Source organism: Macaca mulatta, chromosome 14, assembly GCF_049350105.2.
Source record: "Macaca mulatta isolate MMU2019108-1 chromosome 14, T2T-MMU8v2.0, whole genome shotgun sequence".
Lineage (NCBI taxonomy): Eukaryota > Metazoa > Chordata > Mammalia > Primates > Cercopithecidae > Macaca > Macaca mulatta.
The window spans coordinates 95,772,100-95,794,688 of record NC_133419.1 but is presented as its reverse complement, the minus strand read 5'-3'; the positions used below and the strand labels follow the sequence as shown (position 1 = coordinate 95,794,688).

The window sequence follows — 22,589 nt, the reverse complement described above, 5'->3', positions numbered from 1 at the left end:
ACATAACGGAATACTACTCACCCATAAAAAGGAATGAGTTAACAGCATTCACAACAACCTGGATGGGATTAGAGACTATTATTCTAAGTGAATAACTCAGGAATGGGAAACCAAGCATCATATGTTCTCACTCATAAGTGAGAGCTAAGCTGTGAGAATGCAAAGGCACAAGAATGACACAATGGATGTTGGGGACTCAAGGGGAAAGGGTGGGAAGGGGGTGAGGAATAAAAGACTACAAATTGGGTGCAGTGTATACTGCTTGAGTGCACCAAAATCTCACAAATCACCACTAAAGAACTTACTCATGTAACCAACCACCACCTGTTCCCCAATTACCTATGGAAATTAAAAATTTAAAAATATAAATAAATCAAATAAAAAATCTGCACCACACCAAAAAAGGACGTTTTTTCCCTGTTTTCTTCTAGTAGTTTTACAGCTTCTGGTATTATGTTTTAATTCTTTTAACTATTTAGGGTTGATATTTGTATATGGTGTGAGATGAGGATTTAATTTCATTCTTCCCCATGTGGATTATCCAGTTTTCCTAGAATCATTTACTGAAGAGATTGTCCTTTCCCCATTGTGTGTTCTTGGTATCTTTAACAAAGATCAAGTGACCATAAATGCATGGGTTTACTTCTTGGCTCATTATGCTGTTCCACTGGTCTATGTGTCTGTTTATATGCCACTGCCATGCTGTTTTGATACTACAGATTTGTAGTAGACTTTGCAGTAAGGTACTGTGATGCCTCCAGCTTTGTGTTTTTTGGCTCCAGATTTCTTTGGCTATTTGGAGTCTTTTGTGTTTCCATGCAAATGTAAAGATGTATTTCTCTATTTCTATAAAAAATGCCACTGTAATTTTGATAGGGATTGCATTGAATCCATAGATTACTTGGTTAATATAGAACTTTTAACAATATTAATTTTTCTAACATATGAAAACAGGATACGTTTCCATTAATTTGTGTTCTTTAATTTCTTCAATGTTTTACAGTTTTCACTGTCTAGATCTTTTTCCTCCTTAAATTTATTCCTAGTTATGTTTTAGTCTTTAATGCTATTGTAAATGAAATTGTTTCTTTTTTTGCATTGTTGGTTCTAAGTGTGTAGAAATGCTACTGATTTTTGTATGTTGATTTTGGTAAGATCCAACAGATACAATTTCATTACTTCCTTTCCAGTCTGGATGCCTTTTCTTTCTTTTTTAACTAAGAATTGGTAAGAGTGGGAATCCTTGTCTTGTTCCTTATCTTATAGAAAAAGCTTTTAGCTTTTCACCTTTGAGTATGATATGAGCTTGGACTTATCATATATTATTAACTGTAATGGATTAAATTCCCCAATGAATAGACACTGAGTGGCTAAATAGGTTTTAAACAAATGGGATCCAATTATATGCTGCCTACAAGAGACTCACTTTACCTTTAAGGATCTACATAGGCTGAAAGTGCAGAGGCTTTACCTTTAAGGATCTACATAGGCTGAAAGTGCAGAGATGAAGAAAAGATACTCCATGCAAGCAGTAACTAAAAGAGAGCAGAGGTAGCTACACTTACATCAGATAAAATAGAACTTAAGAAAACTATCACAAGAGACAAGGTCATTATATAATGACAAAGTAGTCAATTCATCAGGAAAATATAACAGTTGTAAATACATGTGTGCCCAATATCAGAGCACCTACTTTATATATATATACATATATAAAGCAAATATTAACAGAACTGAGGGATATAACAATTGTACATATATATGCACCCAACATCAGAGCACCTACTTTATATATATAAAGCAAATATATGTATATATGCATATATATAGCAACACAATAATATATATATCCCACAGTTCTTTTAATATTTACTATTTATACATACATATGTGTATATACATGTATATAGCAATACAATAATAATATTAGGGGACTTAATTACCCCAATTTCAACCAAAGATATATCACCCAAACATAATCAATAAGGAAGCAGAGGACCTGAACAGCACTATAGACCAAATGGACCTGTCAAACATATACAAAACATTTCATCTAACAGCAAGGAACATTTTCCAGGATAGATCACGTTAGGCCACATAACAAATCTTAACAAATGTAAGAAGATTAAATCATGTCAAGCATCTTTTCTGACCACAATGATATAAACTTAGAAAGAAGTAACAGAAAGAAAATTGGAAATTTTAAAATTATGTGAAAATTAAACAACACGATCTTGAACAGGTCAAAGAATAAATCAAAGGAAATTCAAAAAATATCTTGAGAGAAATGAAAATGAACATATAACATACAAAACTTAGGAGTTACAGCAAAAGCAGTTCTAAGAGAGAAGCTTAATTGATAAACACCTACATTAGGAAAAGTGCAAGATCTCTAATAATCTAATGTTATACCTCAAGGAACTAGGAAAAAAAAACTAAGCTTAAAGTCATCAGATTAAAAAACTAATAAAGATCAGAGCAGAAGTAAATGAAATAAAGACTAGAAAATCAATAGAAAAGATCAATGAAATTAAGAGCTGGTTTTTTTAAAAGACAACACAATTGACAAACCTTCAGTCAGATACAGAAAAAAAGAGAGAAGAGGCAAAAATGAAATTATAAATAAGGGTCATTACAACTGACACCACAGAAATACAAAGGATAATACACTACCATGAACAATTATATAACAAATTGGGTAACTTAGAAGAAATGCATAAATTCCTAGAAACATACAACCTATTAAAACTGAATCATGAAGACACAAAATATGTGAACAGACCAATAACTAATAAGTAAATTAAATGAGTAATAAAAAAGTTTCCTATTGAATAAAAGCATATTACCTAATGTCTTCAATGATAACTTCTTCCTAAGTTTTAAAGAATAATTAAGAAAAATTCTCCTCAAACACTTCCAAACAATTTAAGAGAATACTTTCAAACTCATTTTACAAGACCAGCACCACCACGATATCAAAGCCAGACAAGGATGCAACAAGAAAAGAAAATCACAGGCTAATATTCCTGATGAACATAGATGCAATAATGCCAAACTGAATTTCACAGAACATTAAATGAATCAACATATGCAAATCAATGTGATATACTATATGTTAATTGATACACTATATGATACACAGTGTGCTACACTATATATTATATTGGGATCATATGATCACAATACATGCAGAAGAAGCATTTGACAAAATTCAACACTTTTTCATGATTAAAAACTGTCAACATATTAGGTATTAAAAAAGCACCTCAATGTGATAAAAGCCATTTACAAGTTAACTTGTGTACATTTTCAATACGGAAACAGAAGTCTAAGTAACCATCACTGTCACTTGTATTATTACTTAGATGGCCTAACTGCTTCTCTTGTCTATACATTCTCCACAGAACTAAGCTGATTATTTAATGTGTAAGTCACATTTTATCAACTGCTGTTTTAAACTTCCAGTGCCTTCTCAAGTTGAAGAATATCAAATAATGTATTTAACGTGAGACACAAGGCCCTACATGCTTTGCCCCCGCCTCTCTCCTTCCTCTCTATGCCCCAGAAACAAATGAGCTTATCTTGCATTCCTGGAAAAACAAGATCCCCAAGTTCCAAGGTAGGTCTATTGCACTTACTGTTCCCTACAGGTGGAAAACTCTGCTCTGGATCTTCTCATTTTGTCAATTGGGTCTCAGAAAGGTCTCCACCTCTGTGAAGCCTTCTGGGACCAGCAACTGGGCCAGCACCTACTCATTCTGCTCTGCCATTCAATTCTGCTTTAATTTCTACACAGTACACATTACTAGTTGAAATGGTCTTGTTCACTTGTTTGGAGACTTGTTTACTGGGCTGAGTAGGTGAGTTACCAGTGTGAAATATACACACAGCTTTGAAAAGGCAGTGGAGCCTGTGAGAAAAACTAGTTAGATAATGGTACTTCTTTCTTAGGGCTGCTCATCTTTCCCAGAAACTTGGGTCCTGCTATTTAGCTAAGCACCAGGTTGACCCTATCAAGCCATCTTACATGGTTTGGGTTTGTGTCCCAACAAAATCACATGTCAAATTGTAATCCCCAGTGCTGGAGGTGAGGCCTGGTTGGAGGTACATGGATCATGGGATTGGGTTTCTCATGAATGGTTTAGCATCATCCCTCTTGGTACTATCCTTGCAATAGTGAGTGAGGTCTCATGAGATCTGGTCATTTAAAGTGTGTGGCACCATCCCCCTCTCTCTTTCTCCTGCTCCAACCACATGAAATGCCTGCTTCCCCTTCACCCATGATTCTAAGTTTCCTAAGGCTTCCCTAGAAGCTGAGCAGATGCCAGCATCATGCTTCCTGTATAGCCTGTGAAACTGTGAGGGAATTAAACCTCTTTTATTTATAAATTACTCAGTTTCAGGTGTTCCTTTATAGCAATGCAAGAACGGACTAATCCACCATCCTTGAAGCATGAATGCAACCCAGCCCCGCTACTCAGCTGGACAGCCATAATGCGAAAACCATCCCCTGAGCTCATTCACCACCACACAATGACATGTTTTCAAATAATCATGAAGTACATAAAGAATTATCTACACACACACACACGTACACACACAGGTTGAAAACACGATATTTGAAATAAAATCAGATTTTAACATTTTGATTACCTTTAATATATTTGGGAACAAATACTGGTGACAACATATTTTAAGTACATAAATAACTCAGAAAAGTCATATCTTTTATTCTGGAACTCTACTGATCTTATCTGTAAAAAGAACCTAGTTTTATAAGAAAAAGGGGGTAGGGGAGGGGAAGAGACAAATGGGTAGACTGAAAAGGAATCAAAGCTCAGGATTCTTCACAAGTGCAGCAGCTTCCACTGTTGGCCCAGAGGATGGTAGTTGCATATACCAGGTTATGCTAACCTCAACAAGATCTAGTTCTCAGACACAAATGTGTCCAGTGGATAAAACCTCAGCTGCAGAAATAGATTTTAGCAATATCCAAACACATTCCAGGGTCCAGTAGGAAGAACAAAGTATTGCAAAATTGAAAACTATCATGGACTTGGCAGCATCCAAGGGCATCACCAGAGGGGCTCTTTCATGCATGACCAGAGTCCTGCAAACTCAAAGTTTTGGGATGTAAATGTAACCAGTTTCATCAAACTGCCACACAGCAGGGCAGTGGGATATAAAGGCAGCCCGTGGGCTTAGGGCACAGGGGCCCAGCTGCACCTAGAAGCCTTTACAGGATGCTGGAGCCCTGGATTCAGTGGTACAGGCTTGTCCATCAAAGCCCCACCCTCAGGTAGGGGCTCAGGTTCTGGGCCTGAAACTGTGCATGTTGTGCCCGCTAAGAGGAGCCTCTTGGCTGGAGTCTGGAGGGTCAGCTCCTGAGCTCTCAGTTTCTGAGGACGGCGACCACGTCCACGTCTGCCATTTGATGGGTGGATAATCTGTGCAGATGGACCAGGGGTGGATGATGGAGTTGAGCTGGGCTTCCTAGAGCTGTGGACGGCAGCAGCCCGGGGCTGCGTAGCAGTGCCACTAACTGCAGATCGGCGTGGGAGTGAAGAGCACACAAGGGTGTGGCAGCGCGTCCCACTGCGGGCAGCCAGAGGCCAAGGGGAATGCCGGGCCCAGTGAGGAGGGAGTTGTCTCAGGCCCAGCGCTGCTCTCCTGGGCAACTGGACCTCCTTCTGGGTGCTCAGATCTTGGCTGGCTGGTACCCTGGGCTCCATGTGGTCCACAACTGCCCGGTCTTGCCCACGTTTCCACAGCTCATAGCGCTCAGGTTGCAGGATGCGCACGAAGGCGTCCATGGAAAAGGTCACCCTGGCCTCCCCACAGCTACACTGGGAGGCCATTTTGCCATAATCAATCCATCGTGGAGTGGCAAAATTGATGGCCTCCGCACAGTTGAAACCATGGTTGAAGCCAGCATGGTAGCCATAGGGAAAGGTCACCATGAACTCTCCAGCCTCCTGAGTTATGCGATTGAAGGGGATCCCATTTTCCTTGAGAACTGTAGGCGAGATGAGGGCCACCTTGTGCCGCAGGAAGGCCCCACAGCCCCGGGAACTGCCTGGGAAGAGCTCCCTGGCCAGGCGTTCCAGGCGCTGGCCATGCTCTGGGGGCACCACATACCAAGTTTTGGGCTCCCCAAGGTGCAGGTAGTTGATGCTGTAAAGGTCCATGTCCTCCGTGTGCCAAGCAAATGTGGTCTTCCACATGCCAAAGTACAAGTAGGGTGTGTTAACGCCTTCTATGACAACCCCACATTCCTTTTCCAACAGGTCCTGAATTGTTCCCAGGTGCCCAAGATTCCACTGTTTAGTGTTTTCATCAAACAAGGAGCCACTGATGTCAGCACCATAAATTGGTGAATTATAGATGCGGTTCTTCCAGTATTTTCGCTCCAAATCTTCGAAATTCTGGTGTGGTGGAGTTTGATATTTTTTACTGTTTGCCAAGTGGCGATACTCCCCCACGGTCATGGCTTTCTTTTTTTTATGGTATTGAGTAAACACCCCTGCCCGCCCAGAGGCCACCTGTTGGAGGGGAGTGGCTATTAAGATTTCACTGATGTTATCATAGGTCTCTCTGGCTTTCCATTCTTTGGGTGGAACTATCTTAGCCAAGCCAGCTCTGTGTGCACCTTGGGATTCCATGTAAGCAATATATTTATCAAAATCATTAAACTCTTCTTTGGTTGGATGAAATATCATTATGTTACAATTTGGATTCTGGCCATAGTTGGCCTTAGACTTCATAGTTTCCATTTAATAAGCAGTAAACTCCCAGTGTTTAGGTATGTTCCAGATAGTTGACAATGTAGGAAAATGCTACTTTTAAAAAAATTGGGTTGGTGTATCTATGAGGTAGGAGGGTCTACCAGCCTACTTTTTTTTGCAAATGAGATGATAATTTTTCTCGGGCTTGTTTATTCACTAGTGAGATTCCACTCTGGGCAACAGCTTTGCCCAGGCATTAATGTTAGCTGACCCTGCAACTCTGTTATGTTTCAGTTGCTGCCGGGCTCTGTCTTCTTAAAGTCTATTAAATTACTTAGAGCTGGGGGTGTGACCCAAATGTAGCAGAGTATGTCTTCAGTGTTTAGAACGAAATCTAAAAGAAAGAATACACAGAGATTAAAAATTTATATTTGGAAAAAAGTATTAGGCATCCACAAATTAAATACCCGAATAGAATACTAATATTAAAAAGAGAGGCTAAAATTTTATAAGATTGATAAATCAAGTGGTGGTGTGGATGTGGAACAGTGGGAATTGTCATACCCTACTACAGAGAATATGAAGCACTATAATCACTTTGGAAAACTGTTTGAATAGTATCTTCTAAAACTGAACATACACATGTGCTGTGATCCAACTGTTCCACATGCTTAGGAAATGTGTATGGTTGTGAGCTGAAAGTCACATCCAATAATATTCATAACAACATTGTTTTTGGTAGCCAAACAGTGTAAACAACCCAAATGTCCATCAGCATGGAATGAATAGGTAGACTGCAGTATATTCACACAACAGAATACCATCTAGCAATGAAGATAAAAAAAAGTCACATGAAAATGCAGTTTTAAAGATCAATATTGAGTAAAATTATCAAGACTCAAAAGAATACCTATTACATAATTCAATTTATATAAAGATGAAAAGGAGGCAAAGTAATCTGTGTTTGAATTGCTTCTTGGCCTTTTGGCTAAGATCAAGTGTAGTAATCTATATTTCTTAAAATTTCCTATTTATGTTCAGGGCTTCCATTAGTACCACGCAGTTTCCCTTTAAACATGTTATTTATTGTCATAGCTTTCTCCAGTAACTGACTCTCTCCTAAGCTTCTGCTTTCCTTCTCCATCTTGGATGGCCCACTGAGCCCATGAAAGTCAACTGGTTTAATACAAATTGATGATCTTTCTCCTGAAACTAAGTTACTCCTTTATATGTCTTTATTTCTACCAAGGGCAATATTGTGCTACATAGTCACCATTGAATATTACATCTCCCTTTTCCCAGACATATGGTCAGTACCTGTCAGAGGGTCCAATGATAGTCTACAGTGAAGCCCCAAGGACATCTAGACACCACAGGGTGTGCTCTCTTTATCTTCCTTATAGAAGAACCCAAGGATCCAGCTTGTCTTCCTCTCCTACTTAAAGTTGTCACTACTCAAGCGAGACACTGAGGATGTACAAGTGACAAGATTACCTGTATCATATGATAGTCTCCCAATCTCATCCCAACTTTTTTTTTTTTTTTTGAGACAGAGTCTCGCTCTGTCGCCCAGGCTAGAGTGCAGTGGTGCGATCTCGGCTCACTGCAAGCTCCGCCTCCCGCATTCCCGCCATTCTCCTGCCTCAGCCTCCCGAGTAGCTGGGACTACAGGCGCCCGCCACCTCGCCTGGCTAGTTTTTTGTATTTTTTAGTAGAGACGGGGTTTCACCAGGTAGCCAGGATGGTCTCGATCTTCTGACCTCGTGATCCACCCGCCTCAGCCTCCCAAAGTGCTGGGATTACAGGCTTGAGCCACCGCACCCGGCCCCAATTTTTTAATCTTAAAAATTATTTGACAATGATTTTATTATGAATTCTTTATATTTTTGGAATATAAAATAAAATATTTCATTCTTTCTATTAGAAAACTTGCTCTAAAGAAATGAAAAGAGAAAAGTGAGACAATGTAGAAGGATAATTAAATATCAGAAACTTAAATACCATGCTGAGGGTCTCTCCCTCAAGAAATAACAAAATGCTGACTATGAAAAATCACACAAATCCGTATTTCTTTTTGAATATACAAGTAAAATAAGCTTTGGATCGAGCACTTTGTATCTGTTTTATAAACTACATTATTTCTTTTCTACATTTCTAAGGATTCTAGGAAGAATGATGCAATGTCTTCTTATACATAGAGTCTTCAGATGTTGCATATCAAAAGGAAATACTACAATGTGTAAGTGTGACTGTGCTCCAAAAAAAAAAATAACTGCTTAGAATTTGCCGGGTACAATGACAGAGTGATCCTTCAGTGTTCTAGCCAAATGAGTCACTTCTCTATGAGTCTTCAGTGGTTGCTTTTGTTGTGAGACTACTTCTTGCTTCTTTCAACTGGAGCCATAGCTACCAGTAGAGAATAATTACACTGTCACTTGATACTCTTCTATTTTGCCCTTACCCACAGTAATCACAATAAGGCAGAATTCATCATCTAAGAAAACTTGACAGTTCTGACAACCAAAGAAAAGTATTTTCTTCTTATCAGAATAATTTAAAAAATAATACTTGATCCCTTAAAATTAATGGATTTCTGGAAATTAGAAAGTCTTTCTTTGGGTCTTTTAGAAATAATGCCTCCTAAGCTTCTTGCTGTGTGTGTGTGTTGGGGGGTGTTAAACTGGGGAAGTTAAGAAGTGAAGCTGAGTAAGTTTAAAGTCCTTTTCACTACAGCCCTTTCCCAAACTGTAGGACAATAGGAGAGCCTGTTTGTCTTTCTTGCTGCTTATGTATTTCAAATCTATTACTTCAAGTGGGGGATTGTTGACCAAATGCCTCAGATATCAGCCATTGTTTCTTCTGATAGTCAATATCTAAATGCTATGTTTAATCGAATTTTTGTCTCAGTTAGAAAATCTACTACTTATTTAAAATAATTTATAAGCATAATATATTTGATAACTGAAAAAATTCTACTCTATATAGACAAGTGATTAAACTTTTCCTCTATTATTGGACAGCTATTTTGTTTTCACTTTTCCACGATTATTACGAATCACTTTTACTTAAATATGTAGTCCGTATTTCAGTATCTAAAACATAAAAATTTGGAGAAATGAAAAAGACAAAGAGAAAGGAAGTTTAGAAATTCATTTCTCCTGTAAAATATTGGTTGAATGAAATTTCTTAGATTAAGATACTTAAAAATGAAATTACCTTATTATAAAATTTAAATATTTTAAGATCTTTAATACATGTTGCCAAAACTTTAAAGAAAAAACATATTTTACATCCTGAACACTGGCCAACTTTACTTAGAAAAAATATATATTTTACTAATTTTGGTAGTTAAAAAGTTAGATCAACTTTTAATTTACATTTCTTGGACTACCACTAAGGTTGATTTTGATTTTTTTCATAAATATTAGTCTTTTGGATTTCATCTTATGTATTGGTTCACATCCTTTGACCGTTTTTTTCTAATCGGGTCCCAGGGTATTTTCTTACCTACTTATATAAACATTTTACATATTAATTACATCAATATTTTACATATTAAACCCTTTTGTTAGATGTTATTTTTTGCCAGTTTGTCATTTAACTTGTATTTCTTTAAATTTATTTAACAAAAATGTTTTTGACATACAATGTTTCATTTTCCTTTGTAATATTTTTCGTGCTTTTCATGTTTAGAAAGTTATAATATTCCTTCATCTAGATGGAGATATTATCATAGTTTTTTTCTTTGTATATGCTAATTGCACCTTTAATTCTGACTTTAATTATACTTTTAATCTGTATTTTGGAGAGAATAGTTATTAACTTTTGAAATTATTGTGTGGGTATTGGTGTGAGCATGAGTATGAAGAGGATATGAATATGATTCTTGGTTCTTTACAGATGACCTGTTCATTGTGTGTGTTGTTTATTTTAGGTTGTTTCTCTCTCTCTATCAACGTTTATAGAAGCTTTTTTTGAACCCATATTCTTAAATTTTATCAGTCTCAAAAATGAAGTTCTTTAATTTCAGGATTTTTTTTTTTTAGTTCTTTCTTTGATTTCCTCTACTCCTTTTCATCTGTATATTAACTCCTCTTATTTGGATATTGAACCTCTCACGAATTAGACCTTTAATTTTTACTTCTTTGTTTTCCCCTCCCCGAAATTTTCTATTGCTTTATCACTGCATTTTATTTTCTAAAAAATTTCTTCATCTGTATCTCTAAACTTCCTTTCTCTTTGTCTTTTTCATTTCTCCAAATTTTTAATTTCCAGAGATCATTTCTGTTACCTGAGAGTTTCTGCATGTATGTACATTCCTTTCTTTCTTACTGTCTTATTCTTGCTTCATGGGAGCATTTCTTCTTTTATCTCTCAATACTAAAATCTCAATGGTTTTTGAAATTCTATTTTGTTTTTCTCCCTGCATGGTCTGTTTCTTTGAAATCGCCTTTTGTCCATTTTATCTTTCTTTTTTTTGCTTTCACCTAAGGCTTTCCTCAATGTCTGCTGACCTTTAGTAATTGCCTTATATATAAAAGTACAGCACAAAAAAAAGGCAGATTAGAAGCTCAGGGTACATGAATGGTTTTATTGATTATGCTTCCCTGCATGATATTCTAACTGGGCTGTTTCCTAGGTGAACTCATAACACTGGTATTTCTAGAGCTGGTCATACTCAACACAAAAGATGCCTCAATCTTTCTCCTGGAGGGTACAGGTCTGACTTTCCTACCAAATGGCAAAAGAGGCTACACATTTCTAAAAGTACCCTACTTGTACAGTTCACTTTATCAACTTATTTTCCCTATGACAACCACACTCTCAAAAGTATCTGGAAATTCCCACTCCAGAGGCCACCTTTTTTTCCTACTCTAGAAAATGAAGCTCAGTCTTCTGCCAGGGTGTAAGAGACACAGTTTATCCAGCTGCTTAGAGGAGGGTGGGAACCTAGGGCTCTATTTTGTTAGACAGACTTTCAACAAATTCTCCTTAGCCTCATTTTAACTGTCACTCCCAGAGGTACCCAATGCCATGACATCCTAAGCCTTTTGGATTCTGTAGAGACAATTGTGTTGTTTCTTGGCTTTCCTCGTTGCCAATTTAGGACTCAACTTTCTGGTGTTTGATAAATCAGTTTATACTTGTCCATCTGCTTTCCAATTTCCAAAACTGGCCACTACCTGTTTTCCTTTACCATTTTCTGTCTTTGTAAGTTCACTTCTTAAAACAAAAACCCTGTTACTGTCACTTTAGTGAGGTTTGGAAAGGAACAAAGTAAATGATTGTGTTTAAACCACATCTTTATTGCTTCTTATTTCCCAAATTTATCTCAATTTTCTTATAGAAATTTAGTTCTAATCAAATACTCCTAATCCTTGTTCTTGACTCTATGCTTTTCTTCCCTTGCTTCACTTATCTCTTCCTTCTCTTTTCTAAGTTATAAACTCTGCCTTCCAGACCAATCTGAGGCTCTCCACAACAGGGATCTTTCTATACCAACCTCAGACCTTGGTGAGAATTCTATCTTCTATACTCCACGAGTGCTACATTTATTTGGTGCTTAATACAAGCTGTTGAGGTGGCAGCTCTCCAGAATGTGTCTTACTTGACAAGCAGCTGTCATCTCTAATGGGCACTTGTCTTTAGGGAATAAGTCTCTTCCATGAGATGTGCTTGCTTCTCTCTCCAAAATATCTACATGTCTCTGACTCAAACGCTTTGATAGACCCTTCTTGATAAGCTGCATGAGAAAAGGAAGGTAAAGGTGGGCGTGGTAGCTCACGCCTGTAATCCCAGCACTTTGGGAGGCCAAAGTGGGCAGGATACCTGAGGTGAGGAGTTCAAGATCAGTCTGGCCAACATGGTGAAATCCTGTCTACTTAAAATACAAAAATTAGCCAGACGTGGTGGTGGCCTGTAATCCCAGATACTCGGGAGGCTGAGGCAGGAGAATCACTTGAACCTGGGAGGTAGAGGCTGCAGTGAGCCGAGATCGCACCATTGCACTCCAGCCTGGGCAAGAAGAGTGAAACAGTCCAAAAAAAAAAAAAAGGAAGAAAGGGAAGGAAGGAAGGGAGGGAGGGAGTGAAGGAGGGAGGGAGGAAAAGGAGAGGAAAGGAAGAAAAAGATGGTTAAAGGCAACTTTTCCTATACCTTTTGTGCCTACAAATGCCAGTATTTGGTGTGGACTTCTTTTTATGAACATCTAGAGGAGTCTGGATATAAAGGAGAAAGACACACGGCAGCAAGTATCAGGCACGGACTGCATAGATTAAATTGTGACCTAAAACCCAAAGTTTGGGACTTGGCCTTTAAATCCAGCATCTTAAGGGCAGCTTTATTATTTCATTGTGACATATAATAAATTGAACATGGGATTATTAGCCTCATTCAGATCATCTTTATTTTCATCTACTGCATGGATACTGCAGCAGTAACAGTGCTATCTGGCAGCAGAGAGAGGCAGGAGCCAGAAGTCTTCCTGAATCCATCTACAAGGACACACCACTCTATTGAGTTTTAAGGATTATCTAATATATGCTTCTTTGGACTGTCAATACATTTTAAATACATGTCTTGAGTAGCATGTAAGTTTGGACTTACATGGACTCTCCCAGAGATTCTGTAAACTAGTCAGTAACTTTTTTAACTTTTTAAAAAAATCCCCTTTGGCTTAAAGTGAATTCTATATATGTGTATAAATTTTTATTTATCCAGTAGTTAATAATTGTCTCATTCTTTCATTTGCTTGACTTTACACTTTATATTAATTCATTCCCAGATTCATTTCCAGAAAGGTAAATCTCTTCTAAATGCATAAAATACATCTGGTACTGAACCAGATTTCTTTTCTCAGAAATATTCTTACTGGAGCCCTCAGATGCTTACTTCAGTCTAGGCTGATTCTTGTCTTCAGGTTGTTGCATGACCTGCATTTTGAGGTTTCTAGTCATTGTAATCCTAGGGGTTCCCTTTCCCTCTCTATTATGTTAAATCCTGACTCCCCCCATCTCAAGTCTCCTTTCTGGTTTACTCCCTTGTGTTGGTAAAGCATATCTACCAGAAGGATCCTTAGAAGCTTCATTAGAGATTATTAAGTAGCTCACAGAATCTTCAGCAGGACCAGAGACTAAGGATTGGAGCCTGTGTATCCAGGAACAATATCCAGATTACTCAACAAACAATAGTTAGGCATTCCTATACATCCTCTGGTCAAAGGCACCAAAGACTCTGGGCAAGGGACATTTCCAATTAGAGTCTAAGCTACTGCTGCCTCTGAAAGGTCACCGTCTGTCACTACCCTTCTCCAGGAACAGATCTGTCATGAAATCTACTTCCTCATATTTCTTTACATTATAGTCCTCCATGGGAATGTCTGATTGGAAGAGTCTAGGTCATATCTCTATGTCTTCACTGCAATAGATTCTGGATAATTGAGTTCTGGCTCTGACCTTGGTGAGGCAGGGATCATAAAGTTGGAGGTTTACCGAAAAATAAAAAGGGAATTTAAAGTTATTGGATGGCCACAAATATCACATATCTCTCCCAAAGTATGCATGTCTGAGTCTGAAAATGTCTTTGTTCTATCCTCGTGCTTTTCTTTCAGGATTTTCAAGACATTGTTCTGCTGAATTCCACCTTCCAAAAATCCAAAACCTGTTTTCTGTTCCTTTTTGTAATCTGTCTTTACTCTCTGAACACTATTAGGGTATTCTTCTGTTCCTTGTTTTCTAAGATTTCATTAAGATATAATTGGTAAGTCTTCTTTGTCAATTATTGTGCTATAATTATAGAAACTCATGTTGTTCCTTGATGTGAAATTGTCTTACATCATTCCTTTGACATTCCTTTCTACATTTTCACTTTTCTTCTTCTCTGGAAATACCATTAGACAGCAAATACCGTTAGACAGCAACCTCTCAATTGATTCTCTAATTTTCTTTACCCTCCATTTCCTAATGCTTTTTCTTTTGTTATTATCTTCCAAACCTTCTGAAAATTATTTTTAATTTCCAGTAATTTTTTTTGTTCTCTGAATATTCCTTTCATTATATATTTCTGAAAATTTCCATGGCTGCAGATTTTCTCTTCTCTAAGTATTATAAGAATTTTTAAGTTTTATTTGCTCTCTACATTGTGTCTGTTTCCTCTGAGTTCACCCTTCCACGATGTCTTGGTTTCTGTCTTTCATGTTAAACGTTTTCCTCGTATGTCTAGTTATTCTTGGCTTGTATTTGAGTCAGGTACTAAAGAGTTGCGTTTGCTACATATGACTGGTAGGCATCACTGAGAGTGCTCCGACAAGAACCTATTCATTTCCTTTGAAGATGGGGGCACCTGTCAGTAGTTGAACGTAAGACTATAATGAAAAGACTCTACATTTATATGTTCATCTCCTTTCATATTGGGGCCTGAATTTGTGGTGTCTGAGTTTTTGTTTTGAGAAACAAAAACCTGCATTCCAACCAGCCAGAACTGAAACCTTAATATTTTATCAAATTTGCTTCAAGTAGTTTTTAAACAACTTTATTGAGATATAATTTACACAACACGAAATTCATCAATTTTAAGTGTACACTTCAATGGTTTTTAGTATATTTACAGTGCTGTGTGACCATAGCCAAAACCTAGTTTTAGAATACTTCTATCACTTCAAAAACAAATCTTGTTCCATTTGCAGTCACAGCCCATTTCCACCCCTAACTCCAGGCAACCACTAATCTACTTTCTATCTGTATAGATTTGCCCACTCTGGACATTTAATATAAATGGAATATAACATGCAATATTTTGTGTCTGGCTTCTTTCATGCAACATGTTTTTGAGGTTCAACCATGCTGTAGTATGTATCAGTATTTTGTTTCTTATGACCAAATAATAATCTATGGTATGGATATACTGCATTTTACTTATCCATTCATCATTTGATGGATAATTGGGTTGTTTTCATTTGGGGACTATTATGAATAATACTATCATGAACATTCATGTACAAGTTTATGTGTGAATGTGTTTTTATCTTGGGTAGATACCTAGGAGTATAATTGCTGAACCATGTGATAACTGCATATTTCACGTTTTAAGAAGTTGCTACACAGTTTTTCAAAGTAAATGTAACATTTATAACCAGCAATATATGAGGGTTCCAATTTCTGAACATCCACATCAATACTTACGTCTTTTTCATTATAGCAATTCTAGCAGGTAAAAAGTAGTAATTTTGTGGATTTTAATTTTTAGTTTTTTAAGACAGGGTCTCACTCTGTTGCCCAGGTTGGAGTGCAGTGGCATGATCACAGCTCACTGCAGCCTCAACCTCCTAGGTTCAGGTAATCCTCCTGCCTCAGTTTCCCAACTGGCTGGAACTAACAGGCACACATCACCATGCCTAACTTTTTATTAATTTTTTTGTGGAGACAGGGTCTCACTATGTTACCCAGGCTGCTCTTGAACTCCTGGGCTTAAGCAATCCTCTCACCTTGGCCTCCCAAAATGTTGGGATTACAGGTGCGAGCCACCATGCCTGGCCTCATTGTGGTTTTCATTTGCCTTTCCTTAATGACTCATGATATTGCACATCTTTTCTTAAGCTTATTGGCCATTCATATATCTATTTGGAGAAATTTCTATTCAAATCCTTTGCTTATTCTTTATTTGTTTTCTTATTACTGAGTTGCAAGAGTTCATTATGTGTTCTGGTTACAAGTCCTTTATTGAATATATGATTTGAAAATGTGGTCTCCAGGTCTGTAGGTTTTCTTTTCACTTTCTTGACTATGTCTTTCAAAGTGCACAGGTATTGAATTTTGATGAAGCCCATCTTATCAATTTTTGTTGTTGCTTGTGCTTTTGGCTTTGTGTCTAAGAAATTATTGCCCAGTGAAAGATCACAAAGATTTATCCTGTTTTCTTCTAGGTGTTTTACAGTTTTAGCTCATATTCAGGCTCACGATCAATCTTAATTTTTGTGTATGCTGAGAGGTAGGAATCCTAGTTCATTCTTTTGTATGGGGATATCGAGTTGTTCCAGCACCATTTGTTATTCTTTCTCCATTGAACTGTCTTGAAACTTTTGTTGAAAATCAATTAACCATAAACCTAAGAGTTTAGTTTGGACTTTCAATTCTATTCCATTGAAGCATGTTTATCCTTATAGCAATGTCTATTAGAGCTCTGTAGTAAGGTCTGAAACAGAAAAGTGTGAGCCCTCCAAATTCTTTTTTTTTTTTTCAAGATTGTCTTGGCTATACTGGTTCCTTTATATTTCTATATGAATTTTAGGATCGATTTTTAATTTCTGGGGGAAAAAAGCCAGCAGGAATTATGGTAGGATTGCATCAATCTGGAGTTCAATTTGTAGAGCATTACCATCTTAAAAATATTAAGTTTTCTGATCCATTGACATGGAATGTCTTTCTATTTAGCTTAACAATATTTTCCAGTTCCCAGTATATGTCTTGCACTTCTTTTGTTAAAATTATTCCTAAGTATTTTAATCTTTTTGACACTATTGTGAATAGAACTGTTTTCTAAATTTTGTTTTCATATTGTTCACTGCTAATGCACAGAAATCAATTTATGTATATTCATCTTGTATCCTGCAACCTTGCTGGACTTCTTTTTCAGTTTTAGTGCTTTTTAGCAAGTTACCTAGGACTTTCTATATATAAGATCATGCAATCTGTCAATAAAGATAGTTTTAGTTCTTCCTTTTCAATCTGAATATCTTCTTTTTCTTGCCTAATTACCCTGGCAGTGTAATGCTGAATAAAGTAGTAACAACAGATATCCCTTAAAAATCTTGCTCCCGCTTCAAGTATTTTTAAGTAGAATAAATATTTCAGATGAAGTGGGATTCCCTCTCTGATCCAAATCTTAAATCCTGTTATCTCTACCCCTGCCTATAAGCAACTAGTCATGAATTGGCTACCCATCTTTGGGTATCTTTTTGTGCGTATATGTGTTGTGTATCCATCAATAATACTGTTTTGTATATCTGCTATTTTTTTCTTTTTCTGAGACGGAGTCTTGCCGTGTTGCCCAGGCTGGAGTGCAATGGCATGATCTCAGATCACTGCAACCTCCGCCTCCTGGGTTCAAGTGATTCTCCTGCCTCAACTTTCCGAGTAGCTGGGATTACAGGTGCCTGCCATCAAACCTGGCTAATTATTTTTTTATTTTTTTAGTAGAGATGGGGTTTCACCATGTTGGTCAGGCTGGTCTCGAACTCCTGACCTCAGGTGATCTGCCCGCCTTGGCTTCCCAAAGTGCTGGGATTAGAGGTGTGAGCCACCATGTCTGGCCTGCTATTTTTATTTTATATAAATAATTTTATGCTAAATATGCTCATTTTCTACAATTTTTATTTTTATTCATTAATTCTGAGAAAGGAACTGGTTCTGTTGCCCAGGGTGGAGTGCAGTGGTGCAGTCTTGGCTCACCACAACCTCAGTGTGCAGTGGTGCAGTCTTGGCTCACTGCAACCTCCCTTTCCAAGGCTCAAGCCACCCTCCCACCTCAGCCTCTTGAGTAGCTTGGACCATAGGCGCAGGCTACCATGCCCAGTTAATTTTTCTATTTTTTGTAGAGACAGGGATTTGCCATGTTGCCCAGGCTGGTCTCAAACTCCTGAGCTCAAGCAATCTGCCAGCTTCAGACTCCCAAAGTGCTGGGATTACAGGCATAAGCCACCACGCCTGGCCTCATTTTCTGCAATTTTTAAATTCAACATTAACGGTTTCAAGATATATTCATATATACATACACACATATGCATAGATACACATATGTATATATACATACACACATATGCATAGATACACATATGTATATATACATATACACATATGCATAGATACACATATGTATATATACATATACACATATGCATAGATACACATATGTATATATACATACACACATACATACACTATATACGGTCTGTTATAAAAATATATTTTATTAAAGCACTTTCCTATTGGTGGGTATTTACATAACTTCCAGTGTTTCCTATAACTTACAGTGCTGTGTGTGTTCTCTTTCTTATATGTGACAATTTATCTAGGCTAGATACTTTGAATTATCATTTCTAAATGATAAAGAAACAACATTTTATATTTTACTAGGCAATGTCAAATTGCTCTACCTAGTGGCTATCCTAATTAACCTATGTACTAACAGGAGTTTCTGTTTCTCCACACCTCCAGGTGCATTAGATAATGTCAACTTTTCAGTTGTTGGCAATTTGGTAAAATGATTTATCTCCTTTTATTTTATTATTGCAGTTGTTGTTGTTGTTGTTGTTGTTGTTATTGTATGACCTGTTTACTGGTGAAGTCAAGTACTTTTTCACTGATTTATTTCTTTTGTAGGTTTCAGTTTTCTGAATTACCGTTATATCTTTTGCCCATTGTTTTCAGTTAGATTGTTTTCTTTTTCTACCGATTTTTAAAAGTTCTTTAAATGTTTGGTATAATTATATGTCGATTGTATTGTTGCAAATAACTTATTTCAGCACACTACCTCCATTTATTGTTTATGTTTTCTTAATATTTGAAAAAAATTAAATGTAATCAAATTTATTGATCTTTTCCATTATAATTTGTGCCTTTATGTACTATTTAAGTAATTCATGTATTCTTTGGGGTCAAAAAGATCATATTTTCTTATCATTGTTTTCTTTACTTTTCACTTTTATTTGTTTTGGCCATTTAGAATATTGTGTTGTTATTGTAAGACAGAGAACTTTTTTAAAAAAGAAATCCACTTGTTTGCCACCATTTTCCCCATTCAGTTGGAATCCTTTTCTCACATATGCTAAGTTACAATGTAAGGACAGATGTCTTTCTAAACTCTTCATCTGGTCCATTTATTTATTTGTACATTTCTATGCCAATGTTAGATTGTTTTAATTACTAAAGCTTTACACTTAGGATAATTACTAAGGCAAGTCTCCATGTACTTATTCAACTTTTTTCAAAATTATCTTGGGTATATTTATAGAGTGAAACTTCAGTATTCATTGTAGAATAAATCTGTCAGGTTCTGTCAAATACTGTTAATTTAAATTGGGAATGCATTGAAATTAAAGGAAAATTAGAGGTATATTTTCATAGCTCCTGCATTGATCATTCCCACCTATTTACTGGTATATTTATCCATTTATTCAGATCTTGTTGTGTGTATATCAATGAAGCTTCAGATTTGCATCAAAAAGATAATGAATCTGTTTTCTTAAATAAAACCTTAGGAACTTTATAATTTTTTGAGTGTACTGTAAATGGAAATTTTTTCTTCTAGTAAGTTTTCTTATTATTTATTGATCTTACATCCCTTTTCAAACCTTGTACCTCTTATTTCCTATTAGTTCTATTAGCTTGGCCATCAATTCTAGAATTTTCCATGTAGATAATATTTTCTAGGGAAAAAATCATTAAAATTATATATCTTCTTTTTTAATAGTCACGTATCTTACTTTTTTTTTTTTTTTTTTTAGAAATAGGGAAGTCGTAAGTAACGATCTCTAGCAAAATGTTCAATGTTGACTGAGTTGGTAGAAATTCTATACTCATTTAAGATTTTTAATAAGAGTGGCTCTAAACTTTGACATTAATTATATCCTACCATTTACCATCTAAGCTGAGACACTTGTGAGAGTAAAAGAGACCCAAGGATGACAGGCATAAACCAGGACCCTACTGATTAAGCAGTTAAAAAGCAACAGACATATAAAACTCAGTACTCCCAAGCTGCAGAATATATATTTTTCCAAGTTCTATAAAAAAATTTACAAAATTGACCATAACTGTGGCCATGAAACAAGTTCTAACAAATGTCAGTCAAGAACAGTCAGAATATGTTATTTGACCACAAACAATGAAGTGAGAAATATCAAAAAGATAATTAAAAGTTCCCAAATTTATAAAATAAAAAGTGTATTTCTAAATAAACCTTTAATGAGAATAAAATAAAAAATAGAAATTAGAAAATACTTTGAACTAAATGAAAATACTACATTTCAAATCTTGTAGGATGCAGCTAAATAGCATTAAAAGGAAAATTTATAAATTTAAATAAATATTTAAGAAAGGGAAAAAGGTTAAAAAAACTAAATGAGCTAAGCATCCATCTGAGGAAGTCAGAAAAAAGTAATGCAAAGAAGGAAAAAGAAGAGAAATAATAAAAGACCGGAAACTGATGAAATATAAAGCCAATATAAAATATGATGAACAAAACCAAAAGTTGGGCTTTTCAAAAAAAGTCTAGTAAAATTTAAAAGACTTGTGAAAATGGGAAAGAACAAAAATAGAAGGCACAACTAACCAATATCAACAAAGATAAAGAAGTCATCACTACAGATGCTGCAGACTTAAAGAGACAACAAAGAAGTATGAACAACTTTATGCCAATACAGTTTAACATTTCAATGAAGTAAATAAATTCTTAGAAAAATGTAACAGTGATACTGACAAAAGAATAAACAGAACAATAAATATATCCATAACCCTCAAGGACACTGAAGCAATAGGTAAAACTCTTCCCAGAAAATATACTCTAGGCCCAGATGGCCACACCAAGAAATTTTAGTAAACATTCAAGAAAGATATACTTCCAATCTTAGATAAATTTTCTCAGAGAATAGAAAAAGAAAGAATATTTCCCAACTCATTTTATGGTACAAATTCCCAACAAGGATACTATCAGAAAAGTAAATAGGTCAATCTCGTTTATGAACATAGATGAAAAAATCCTAAATAAAATCTGAGCAAATTGATTCCAGCAATATATACATCATGACCTAGATGGGTTTATTCCAGTAATCAAAGGATGAAACTTTAAAAAATAATAGTATAATAGCACATATTAACAAACTAAAGAGAATCTCATTAGATGCAGAGAAAGTATTTGATAAAATTCATCAATTCATCATCCTTTCAGCAAATTAAAAATAGTAGGCAAAAATCTTAATATAATAAAGTGCATCTATCCAAAACCTTCAGCCAAATCATACTTAATAATGAAAGTTATAAGTTTCCCCTTGCAGATCAGGAAAAAGACAAGGATGCTTGCTATCAGCATTTTTATTCAACATTGTCTTGGAAGTCCTAACCAACATAAGGAGGCAAGGAAAACAGAAAAGGAAGAAACAAAGCTGTCATTATTGGCAGATGACATGATTGTACACACGACAAAATCCAAAAGATCTCTGAATAGACCATTTGAATTAATAAGAGAGCTTAGCAAGTTCTCTGAATTTAAAATAGCTACATAGAAAAAATCAATAATATTTCTATACACCAGCAACAATGAGACAACCAAAATTTAAGGAAGATGCCATTTATAATAGCATAAGCATTAAGTAACAAGACTAATGCTAACAAAAATTTGCAAAATTTCTATGAAGACAACAATATGAATGTACTTAGAGAAGCATATTAATATAAACTAAAGACATCCTAAACAAATGGAAAGATATAACCTGTTAATAGATTTGAAGACTTAGTATTGTAAAAATGTCATTATATTTTTAAGAATGTCTTCTTAATCTGTAAATTAAATGTTATCACAATTAAAATTCCAAAAGTATTGTTGTGGAACTTGACAATTGGCTCCTGAATTTTATAGTAAAGTCCAAAGGGCCAAGAATAGCAAAGTCACTCTTACAAAAGAGGAACAAGGTAAGAATATCTGCTCCATCGGATTTCAAGGCCTCTTTTCCAGCATGCCATGCACAAAAATGAATTTCATGTGAAGCTATGAAACCTTTAGAAGATAATACCTGAGAATATAATTATGACTTCCGGAGTGGGGACATTCATAATCAAGAAATACCATGCATTAAGCAAAAAGGAAAAGAATGAT

At 35.9% G+C, this 22,589-nt stretch overlaps 1 protein-coding gene and 1 pseudogene across 2 annotated transcripts in view; one reads left to right on the top strand and one right to left on the bottom strand.

The window, feature by feature from the left end:
- The window catches only part of KDM4D (lysine demethylase 4D), a 49,764-nt gene that overhangs the window by 20,637 nt on the left and 6,538 nt on the right, over window positions 1-22,589 (bottom strand). Inside the window, exon 3 of one of the 2 annotated variants that reach the window (XM_001090078.5) lies at window positions 4,636-7,119. The exons of the other annotated variant lie outside the window; for it this stretch is intronic. Within the exon in view, the coding sequence (XP_001090078.2) occupies window positions 5,202-6,773 (1,572 nt within the window). The 5' untranslated portion in view covers window positions 6,774-7,119 and the 3' untranslated portion in view covers window positions 4,636-5,201. Of the gene's footprint in view, window positions 1-4,635; window positions 7,120-22,589 lie in introns of those variants that run through there. 2 annotated transcript variants of the gene reach the window in all.
- On the top strand, window positions 7,694-7,845 carry LOC114672581 (U2 spliceosomal RNA; annotated as a pseudogene).